We start from the raw sequence: 12,272 nt of genomic DNA, 5'->3' as shown, positions 1-12,272 counted from the left end.
CTTTCTTACATTGTTTTCCGCCGTGCAATCATGGTGGCAGGGTTCCATTTTCCCATGTTTCTTATAATGGTCGGTGTGCAGGTGAGAACATATATTCACTCTAATTACTTGCCCAAAAGAAGAAATTCCAGAGTGTCTTAAAAGTCAAATTTTGCTACTATTACTGGTCTACTTGTTTGAACAGAAAATTACAAAATAAAAGCACAAACAAAGATTGGTTTAGGATAGAATCAAAAAGAAAAGAAAAGAAAATCTGATTGTCTTCTTTTCCACAAATAAACACGCTAGAATCCGAGAAATCTCAGTGATAGAACTGCATGTTAATTTGAACTATAAGCTCTCTTGCCTGTTTTTATACAAGATATTTGAAAAAAGGGGAAGAAACTAATGGATTAATTATCCAGGATACCTGGTTAACAAATATACAGCAATGCAAGGAGAATTGTTCCACATATGGGAGTGCAACCTAAGGATTCCTCTTGCTTTCTTTTTCAAGTAGGGAGCACAGTCTGCTTGAATAACCATGCAAAGTTTTGACACGGCACCAACTCTCAACATCTCTAGAGCAGCTTCATCACTAGCAGAAAATTTTGAGATTGAATCAAGTATGTGCAGTGCTCGATCATCAGTTGCTGGAGAAACCCTAAGGACCCTCTTTGAAATCATGGCAATGCTTCCTGCGTGCTTTAGAAACTGTTCTCTCCCATCTGCGCATGAACATAATTGAGCCAAGATATTAAAAATGAGCTCTGTGATGTTCTTCTCGGGTTTCTCTAGTTCTAGTTCAATGAGCTCGAAAACAGCATTAGCTTCAACAATTTTCATTCTGTTTCTGCCCCAATGACACACTTCTGTAAGAACAAGCAAGGATGACTTTACGGCTTGTTTAGAGATTCTCTTCCTAAGAACCCTTGTTATGATCTCTTTGAAGAAATCAACCTTTAAACTCTCCAGTAGCTTTTGACATACAATCTCCGTTGTTTTGTGCAATAATAGCATTGCATGGCTCTTGACATCAACGTGATTGTTTATCTGATCACAACGTAAAATCCATGTCAATGAATCGATGAAATCTTGGTTCTCCCTAACAAGAAGCTTGATTTCTTGAGATGGGTTCCAAATAAGATAAAGAATCCTCAAAACTTCTTCAAGACCAGCAGTCTTTCCTTCTTTGAAACATTTTATGATAAAAAGAACCGCAGCTTTTGTCACACCAGCTTCCACCATGCAAGTCCTGTTCCTTTCATTCTCTTTGGCAAGGGCTTCCATTCTCCTTAATGCCTTCGTACGCAAGTGATCATCAGGGGCATCAAGATCCTTGATGAGTCTAAATATTTGGCTCTTTTTGATAGGAGACTTTGGGGTGGGGATTCGATCAACCCCATATATAGCATTCACAGTGCACCATGACTGAATTAGCCTCCTCAATGTGTGATTTGGTGTCAGCTCAGAATCTCTTGGCAAAGACTGCTTTGTTACCGGGCAAGTAGGGTTGCTTTTTGCTGCCTTCAACCATTGCTCTATGCTTTCTCGCTCGTAAGTGATGCCTGTTATTGTTGTAACAGGGTCTTTCAGGATTTGTAGCGAAATGGGGCATAGAAAATATTCAGGAACTTCTATTTCATCCATGATCTATAACTATGAAACAAACAATGGGACTGCACAAGTTCTCGAAATTCTTGAGAGGATTTTGAAGAATGGAGAGGATGCTTTCTTCTTTTTTTTAGCTGCCGTAAGTGAATGGAGCCAGCATATTTAATAGCAAGGTTTGAAAGTAACAAAGCTTGACAATTCTAGAAAAACAAATTAATGCTATTTACTTTGATTCTTCTTTTTTTTTAATATTTTTGTTCTTGTTTGACAGCCATACTTTTCCCATTAGGCATTTTCATGGTCAAACCAAACAAACATATAAAAACACGTTGGCTAGAAGTTTCTTCCAGGAGCCAACCAAAGCAGATCACTTGGCACAAAATTAGTGGGCAAAATAATGATGGATCCACCATTGAAAGGGCCAAAAAAACAAAAGAGGCGAGGGTGCATGTTATAGAACTGTGCAAGTCAGCTTTTAACTGGCTGATATTAATCACGTGATAAACAATAAATTAGAGGGGGAAAATATTCATGGTTTAAATCTTATTACTTGTACTTTTCAATTAATCGACGAGTTGATAAACTAGCTTCTTGTAGCTCTTGGAAAAGGCCGTTCACTGTAATTCATATATCCATAATAATAATAATAATAATAATAAAAGTCCTAAAACTGTGGAATGTTTTTGAGTGTGCAAATTTTGAATCTGGGCAAAGTTAGCAGGCGGTATCAACTCATGAATTTTTCCTTGGCGTGATTCTGTGGGTTAAAAGAAGAAGAAAATACCACCCCATTTCGCAGTCGTTTGTTCTTGTTCAAGAATTCGACCCTTCGGTTTTTTGTTGACCGAACTATTTCTTGAACATAATTTGCCAATTAAGCTGAGTTAATCTGATCAGCTAATTAATATATTAAACCTGGAGACTCCGTTATTTGAGACTTTTTATATACATATAATAATTATTAATTTATTTTAATTCCTACCCCACACTCAACTCTTAACATAAATAATTAGCATCCACTTCAAGGATGCATGCTGGGTACCGAATTATTTGAGTTTAATTAATCCCACAGGCTAGAGGGGAGAGATTTAATTATTAATTAAGGAAAAAAAAAAAAAAGAGAACTGGGTCATGGTGAATCACCTGCCTAATAAATCAAGAAATGGATATTGATAGCTTAAGAATTACTGTTTTTCAATTTTGACTTCTTTATTTCACATTAATAAATGGTGGCACTAAATTTTTAATAAATATAAATATATAGGAGAAAACACTTATTTTTAATTTTCTTTTATGAAAGACGATCAGATCAATATATTAGAAACAAAAAGAACAGCAAGGAAAATAATTATTTTTAACTAGAGGGACTAAATTATATTTACTCGCAAAACAATATTTTGATAATTTCAATTCAGGTCTTTTTTTTTAGATTAGCATGGATGTCCGGACCAGCTTGCGCATACATCGACTAGTCTCACGGGCACTAAAGTTAACGATCATACAAACCTCTAGTAACCCCGAAAATTATAGGACTCAAACCGGTGATCTTTGAAAAACAAATCTAAAATCTAATCAGTTAAATTACACTTCTTATGATACAATTCAAGTCTTACTTGTATACCAGCTAGCTGCTACAATATTTTACCAGTAACCACATTACGTAGAAGTTATTCAAAACATGGTAACGGTCCATAATTTCATCTTTGTAATTCTCTTTTACATTTTGTTCTTTTGTGATATTGTAATTAATCAATTATTTATTTTAAAAAAATCAAATGGGTTTATTTAGTGTATGTTTAACATTGTAATAGCTTTTACAAATGTGTTTTGAGAAATTAGATTTAAAAAAAAGCTATAAATTGTATATTTTTTTTTAATTCAAGATTCTAAGAGAAAAGTGTATTAATTAATTAAATATTTTTAAATATATAATTAAGATAAAACACATATTATACTGTACAAGGCTGTACTATCATGTAAACAAATAGAGCATCAGTTACTTCTTCTTCTTTTCTTCATTAACATACATGTGTGTATGTGTATAGAAATTAACACACATTCTTCTTCATGCTTAGAATATCATAGAATATTAATTATAATTAAGAGATCAAGAAATAAAGAAAGCTATATTGGCCGGTTAAATCAACTCTGCAGCTGCTCTCTACATGATCTCATAGATAAAAGATACACGGCTTCCAGAAATATAGTGCATGATCAAAGTCTACGATCAAATTATAATATATATATATATATATATATGTATGTATTTCAACACAGGAACACGATACGATTTGCCTTTTTATTTACCAGGAACTTACACCTGAATTATTCAGTCTTCAGAATAATATAATTAAAATAAGATGGCAGATGGTAAATGTTAAATGCTATAGCCAGTCCTAAACGCTACCTGGGTTGGTTGATTATATCGATCCATCATTTTCTAGTTGGCTTCCATACCAAGGAAACATAATTTACGTTTCTTCCTCGTTTGCTTTTTCTTAATTGTTGTTGACGCCCAGAATATTTATATTGGTAACAACTGCATTAGGGTATTGACATTAAACTAACTTTTGCATACCAGATTTAATTATTTTTAATTTTAATTCATATAGAGTTTTTAGCACGTTGGAAATTTTTGTTTAAAAACATGGTTAATCAACACATTTAAGGTCAAATTAAAAATAAAATCCACTAACTTTTTAGGTTAAAAATTTATTAAAATTTAATCTTTAACTTTAACCTCTTTAACATGAAACATTAATATGATTTAAACAAATTATGGATAAATGAGATATTGATCTCAAATAACCCTTGGTTGGCATGTTTTAGTGAAACTCATAACCCTTTAAAAATATTTTATCTCATGTAGAAAAGAAACAAAGCTTTCTTAGTTTTATAAAGTGAAAAGTTAAAAAGTTAAAATTGGATCTAAAAGCATATAGGCTTTTAGAGGGGAGAGGTCCTAAGTAAGGTAGGCTTTATGCTTAAACCCCCCATGCGTGCGCATCAGCCCAGCCTGGGCCTTAGCCTCAACTCCTGGGCGATCATTTTTGTAAACCTGAATAGTTTTTTCATCTAAAAAATTCACATTTATAGCCATAGCCTTCACTACCAGACTATTACTATTTGTCAGAAAATATATCTTCAGTGATTTTTAGTCTGTTGAGATTCTGTCAGTAACACAATCACCATTGGATTTACAGATGGAAAAAAGATGTCAAACAAAAAATGTTAACGGCATCATTCCATTGGGATTTCTATCGATGTGTATGGCATATTACCGATGAAATATTCACATCAATGATTACAGATTGTCAGAGGCATCTCCTGTAATTTTTATCCAACTCTCTAGAACTCTCTGAGGGATTTATTTCATCGGTGATTTCATCTAAAATAATGGGTCGCATTTCATATAATGTTTTATCAACTCCTTAGAACTTTTCAACGAAGGTAATTCATTTGTAATTTTGTTCATAAATTGTTTATTTTTTAAAAAAATTATAATAAACAGAGTATAAAAAAAATTAAAAGAATCCAAATTAAAATTAAAATCCAAAATTTTACTACAAATTTTCAAATTAATCATTTTCAATACAATTCATTTAAAAGAGAGAGGTTGAAGAAGGAGGAGGAGGAGGAGGCAGGCCTTGGCTAGGACCGAGGGCCAACTAGGTGAACCACATATACCACCTATGTATGATTTTAGCTCTATGTGCAATAGCTGGAATTTGATCATCTCAGCACTAAGTCATTATGTCTTAGTAGCAAGATGAGTTGTTCAAGCTTTAATTTGTTTGTTTAAAATCGCCTGGAACTTCAAACGTTGAGAGCTTGAAGTTGATTGCGAGAATCCAACGGTTGATACATTATGGTCTATTCGTAAATCCTTGATTGTAGTATTTGAGATACCAAAAAAATTGAGGGACACTTCTGAATTTATTTGTAAGTCTCTTGCATGTTTTTTTAATGACTTTACTTAGTATTGGGTTGTAGACTTATACTATGAAATGTGAATCTAGTATATATATATATATCTTTTCTTTCTCTTTGAAAAAAATAAAAAAAAAGTTGTGTTTTGCTTTCAATTGAAATTTTATTGATTTATTCATTGGCGTCACAATCAAAAATATTTGTATTCATTAATGTCAAAATTGGAAATACTCTTAAGATTTACTAACGTTGGAGTTAGGAATATTGACAATAGGATTAAGAATTATTTTGAATCCCTAATATTCATTAATGCCAAAGTCAGCAATACCATACTCTTTTGTTATGTAATATTTATCAACGCCAGAGTTGAAAGTATTTGTAGTTGAATATTCATTAGCATCAGAGTTAGGAATATTATAAGCATACCATAAAAAAACAGAATAAATCAAACCCTTAGCAATTTAAGACAAAACCAATAATGCAGTTTACCTCAACTAGAACCCTTAAAGGTTGATAGTATCTTCACTTTTGTGTAACCAGTCTCGTACCATAGAATTTATGTTGACCAGTTAGGGTTCCTAGTGACCATAATAGTAGGTGGCGAGTCCTTAAACTAGATTTTTTTCCCCTTTAAGAACAGGATATCACATATCTGTTATTTTTCCTACAATCATTAAAGGTCATCGCGATATCGGGTGCGACAAAATGGTGACTCCACTGGGGACGTTGTTGGACTAAGCTTTGTCTTTTGTTTGTCAATTGATATAATGTTTGTTATGTTGTGTTTATTTGGTTATCACTTTTTACAGCTTTAATAGACATCTCTATTGTCATGCATCACTTTAAAAGCACACACCTTAAAATTTAAGATAGGTAGGGAAGTAATGGTACCTCTAATGGCTTTAGCCTAGGCAAGACTCGTGAAATCATTCAACTCTCGCTTGATTGCTTATTTGAAAGTGGTTGGTATGTCGATTTGATATTAAAGGCCTCTATCATCACACTCCTTATAAGCCTTATATTGACCTTTCAAAGACGAACACTAAGCATACGAGAGACTTTTTAAAACTAGATAATAACTTACTTACTAGGTTATATCTTGTGTAATCTCATTATGGCAAGCCCAACATGTGGCATCTTGAATAAGAAATTAAATTAGGAAGCACATTTAAATTCATTACAGCATAGCTTGTATTTAGCAGTGTATCCTTGTATACTGACGCATACCTGATAATTATGAAGATGTCATCCAATGTCAAAAGCAAATAAATGTAATGGATTGTACTAAGATACTGGAATTTCAGAATTCAAATGAAGGATATTGCTCCAGCTCATGAAAAGCTAGAGAATTTTATGAGCATCTTTGATATTTTGTGTTTTAGTTAATGTGTTATTGTCGTGTTTTGAGATAAAAATAATATTTGGTAATTTATTAGTGTGATGTGTTTATTAACTATAATTAAAAGGACTTAGTGTTTTACTATAGAGTGAATTATTGTTGATTGTGAGTGCTTTCACTGTGGATTACACTGTTTCGAATCACTGTAAGTTGTGAGTGGTTTCACTACGGATTGCACTGTTTGGGTTTACTCTTTGTTAGGCTCTTTCAAAACGTGTGGGAATGGACACAGACACATTGCATTGTGGACGACACTGTAGGCATAGATTGTTTTCACTGTGGACAACACTATAGCGCCCTGGGAGGCGTTCCTCTACTGTGTTTTTGGTCAAGAATAACGGCTGGGGTGTTGCCTTCTCTGCCAAAAGCTGTTGGGTCTGGCTTGGCAGCTGGACCCAACTCTGTGTAAAATATTATTACTATCAAAGAAAAACAATAAATTTTATTTGAGGGGATTAAAAACTATAAAAATTTAGGCCAGATAAATTTAATATTATTATTAATATTATTAATTTCATTAATATTATTAAATTTCATGAGTTTGAGCTTGAGTTTAGTTAATGAAAAATATTTGTTATTAAGTTCTTGTTTAATTAGCAATTTTTTTAAATCCCTAAAATATCTTAGTACATAAATTAATACATTGATTATGCGAGGGGAATGAATGTTATTATAACCAATTCGTTAACTATGAATATTTATGAATATTTTAGATATTCATGAACTATAAACATTCATAAATTATGAACATTCATTATAATTAATAAAATATTCATGAATTATGAAAACTCATGAATTATGATTATTAATGTTTTAGTTTCTAAGTCCTATAAATAAGTGTCTTGAATTGGTGGAATATGATAAAAGAATTTTATGAGTTATTTTTTCTCATTGTTGTTGGTTTTCCTAAAAACTTGTTCTTTAATTCATTTTTTCTACTCTAGAGCTTAGGTTCGGTCTTTGTAGAGAGATATTAAATATTATTGATTTAATTTCTTTGGATCTTATTTAAAAATGTACCTAAACAAAAAGGAGTTGTTGGAATTTTGAAAGGCTTACTAAAGAAAGTCATTTTGCACCAACTGATGAGTAATGAAGTTTCAAGGACAAAAGACAATCTAGACAACAATAAAATTTAAGATTGGATATCTCCTAAGGACAACAACAAACATGTACTACGAAGTAGTTTTATATTATAATTATAATATTTGTGTTGGTTTGCATGCTAGAATTGTTTTTCCTATATTTTTTGCAAATTTATATATTTGTTTAGTATTCATGCTATATTTTTGTAATGCTTACAATGATTTTATATGTTTGCATGATTATAAACTAAACATATTTTTCTTATTTGTCTAATCTTTACTTGTGAATTTTGGACAACATGTATCCATGTATACTTGTTTATTATTAGAGTTATTTTTAAGTTTTAAAAACTAAAAAAGAAAAAGGTTAATCGTGTAATAATATATGTACACATCATATCAATTCAATATAATTAATAATATAGAAAATGTTTTTTTTTTAATTTAAGTACTAGCACTAGCATCTTTAGTTGGTGTGTTTGTAATTCATTAAAATAATTAATGAAATGTTGTCATTTTTATTTAAAATAATGGATCTTACAATAAGTAACCTTCTTTCTATTAAAAGTAGAAGCATCTGATTTTTTTTAAAGTAAATCGTATTTAAAGTGTTAATTAAACATTTCTTTCAGATCAAAAGTAGTTGTTTTTTAAAAACACAATAATACCAAACAGACACTATATCCAATGTAATAAAAAAGAATAAATAAAGACAATCTACCATGACTACACAAGCATACAAACAAATACATTAAGAATATTAATATGATTGCAAAAATTAGTCTATCGGCCTGCATATGCATTATTGAGTTGGGTTTATTATCCTCACCATTTAAAAGAAATTTCTTGTCGCATATAAATGTATAAATTATTCCTCGTATCTTATTCAAATCTTCATAAATTATTTCAAAAAACAATATTAACAATATTTAGGGATGGCATTGCACAACACATAATCCATTTATATATTTATTCACGTAACATGAATAAAAATACTAAAAAACACTGGTCTTTTACTATTATTTTTTTCTTCAACAACATTCAATGTAACATTATGAAGTGCTATAATGCAATTGAGTTGGTCCTTAATGGTCATTCAATATATATAATTACAAATTTTATAACACTTTCCCTTAAATAACCATGTACTAAAAATATGTCTTATTAAAACCTTGAAAAGAAAAACTCAATGGAAAAAAACCTAAGTGGAAGGAAAAATAGTACAACATTCTTGTGTGATTTCTGAATACTTTAGAATTTAATAGAAGGTTTTATATAAATACTTCAAGATTCATATTTGAATACTTTAGGATTTAGAAAAATGTTAAATTGTCTCATTAAAACCTTGTAAAGTAAAACTCATTGGGAATGAAAAAAAAGTACAATTTGCATTAACTTCACTCAAAATTACATATCTTAGGATGAATCTTTAAGATGTCCCATTCCAATATTATAGATCTTGAAAGTTGAGACTAGTAAAGACTTTGTAAATAGGTTTGCTAAATTATCATTTGACTTGATTTGCTTGATATCAATTTTTCTCTTATGTTGAAGCTTGTGAGTATAAAAGAACTTTATGAGATATGCTTTATTTTATCTTCTTTTAATGTAGTCTCTTATAAGTTGAGTGAAACGGACAAAATTATCTTCAAATAATATTATGGGACTATCTTTAATAGTTGACAATCCATATTTTTCTTTTATGTGTTGGATAATTTACATTAGACATATACATTCTCAACTTACTTCATGAATTGCAATAATTTATGCATGATTTGATAAAGTAGCTACTAATATTTGTTTGACAGATCTCCAAGAAATTATAGTAGGTAAATAAATAACATGTTTGTGATCTCCCTTAAAGGAAATCAGAGAGATAACATGCATCTGCATGTTCTATCAATTATGAATTTTATCTACTATAAAATAACCTCATCTTAGTTGTTCCGCGAAGATAGCGAAGTATATGTTTGACCTAATTCCAATGTCCTTTTGTAGGAGTGGAACTGTATCTTGCTAATAAATTGACTACAAAAACTATATATGGTCTTGTACAATTTACAAGATACATAAAAGCTCCAATAACATTAAGATATGGTACTTTTGTACTAAGAATTTATGCATCCTCTTTTAGCGGTAAAAAAAGGTCTTTCTTTACATTAAGTGATCGAACAACCATAAGTTATAGTTCTTATGAGCTTTTCAGGAGTACCAACAAGATTTAAATTATCAATATCTATTGCAACAATAGCAAATCCGGATGTGTTTTTCTTAATAAAAATGGATGGAAAAATCTCATTACTCTCAAATCCTTTTTCTATGAGGTATTCATAAAGACAATTATACCACATTCGATGAGGTTGCTTCAACCTATATAAAGATTTTTGTAGTTTAATATAATAAACACTTCTGGGTTTATCATAAAAGGTTTCAGACATTTTGAATCCTTCAGTGATTTTCATATGGATATCTTTATCTGATGATTCATATGAATATGTTGTAACTACATTCACTAAACGTATATCTAGAGTTTCTGAGACTACTAAACCAATCAAAAATCTAAAAGTGATCGCATCCATAACTGGAAAGTAAATTTCCTTATAATCAATGCCAAGTCTTTGAACATGCTTAAGTTAGGAAATTTAATGATACTTTAAGTGCAATATGATGATATAAGTTACAGAACCAAATATATTCCATAAAATATGAATAATAATGAAAACAAAAAAACATTGAAATTGATATAAGTCATTTAACACAGGAGTTCATGCATGCCAAGATTTCAATATAAATTAATTAGAATGATTACACTATAACATGTTAAAAGAAATAAAGAACAAGTAAAAACATACATATTCATAATTAAATTTAAAAGAGAAATTCATAATTTTTTTTATTTCTTTTCAATTCTTAGAATACAAGATAAGTAGTCTATTTATAGAACAAGAGAATAAAAATATTAAAGGACACTAGAAAATTCAATTATCATAAAAAGTCAAGATACTAAATTCAAGAGGTTATGAAGTCCAAGAAATTTGAATAGATATTCAATATATATAATTAAATATTTTATAATAATTCTCAAGTTATCATATTTTAACAGTTTTTAATAACCCTAATTGTTAAAAAAAATTTCTATATTGCCTTTTCTTTTAGAATGGTTGGGTACTAAAAAAAAATGATAAGTGTCTATTGATTGAATATATTATTAACAATTTAACATATTTAAAAAAAAGATTATGAAGACAAAAACATCCAAATCCAGATAAGAAAATAAAAGGTAAACACATAGAGAGAGAGAGATAATAATAATTAACAAATACTCTAAAACGCGTGGGGAAAGTACTGTAGCTTCCCCACGTGTTCTTTTTTTCTGTTTTGGTTTTTGTTTTTTGCCGTTTTCTCATTTATTTATTTATTTATTTTTTATTTTGTGTTTCTTTCTTTTGTTTATTTTCCCTTTTTTTTAGTTCCCCCCCCCCCCACATTGTTTTTGTTTTTCCCCCCATATATTTTTGGGTTTTGCATGTTTTTTTTTTCTTTTCTTTTCCCAAGATTGATTTCTTCTTTTGTTTTTCGTTTTTTTATTTTTTTTTTCAAAATTATGATTTTTTTTTAATATTGAACTGGTTGAGAGTTTAGTAATGTAATTTTTTCCTTTAAAACATTATGGATTACTACAATATTTCTCTACATGGTTTTTTTATGATTTTTTTTTTTCAAAATGGTCTTTGTCGATTTTATTTTTTTATATTGAGCTGGTTGAGAATTTTACTTCGTAGATTTTTTTTAAAAACACCATGAATTCTTATAATGTTTCCCCACAAGGTTTTTGTTTTGCTACAGTGTTTCCCCGTATATTTTTTAAAATTATCTTTGTTGAATTTTTTTTTTAATATTGAGTTGGTTGAGAATTTAGCTTTAACTTTCCTCACATGTTTTTCTTTCTATTATTTTCATTTTTTTTTGCTTTTTTTTTCCAAAATTGTCTTCTATTTTTTTTCATTTTTTTTTGTTTTTTTTTCAGAATTGTTTTTGTTGATTTTATTTTTTTAATATGGAGCTGTTTGACAATTTAGCTTTGTAGTTTTTTTCTTTAAAACACTGTGTATTGTTACAGTGTTTTCTCACATGCTTTTTTTTTTTATTTTTTTTCAAGAATTGTCTTTGTCGATTTTATTTTTTTCATATTGAGCTAGTTGAGAATTTAGCTTCGTAGTTTTTTTTCTTTAAAACACTATGGATTGCTACAGTGTGTCCCCACA

General features: G+C 29.8%; 1 protein-coding gene across 1 annotated transcript; it reads right to left on the bottom strand.

Moving 5' to 3' along the window:
• Positions 1-271: 271 nt before the first annotated feature.
• Positions 272-1,743, bottom strand: LOC7491122 (E3 ubiquitin-protein ligase PUB24). Its single transcript, XM_002314222.4, has one exon. It carries the CDS (start codon positions 1,627-1,629, stop codon positions 397-399), a length of 1,233 nt encoding a protein of 410 aa, XP_002314258.1. The 5' UTR covers positions 1,630-1,743; the 3' UTR covers positions 272-396.
• Between the last annotated feature and the right edge of the window lie 10,529 nt (positions 1,744-12,272).

This window comes from Populus trichocarpa, chromosome 9, assembly GCF_000002775.5.
Source record: "Populus trichocarpa isolate Nisqually-1 chromosome 9, P.trichocarpa_v4.1, whole genome shotgun sequence".
Classification (NCBI taxonomy): Eukaryota; Viridiplantae; Streptophyta; class Magnoliopsida; order Malpighiales; family Salicaceae; genus Populus; species Populus trichocarpa.
This window is presented reverse-complemented; position numbering and strand designations above follow the sequence as displayed.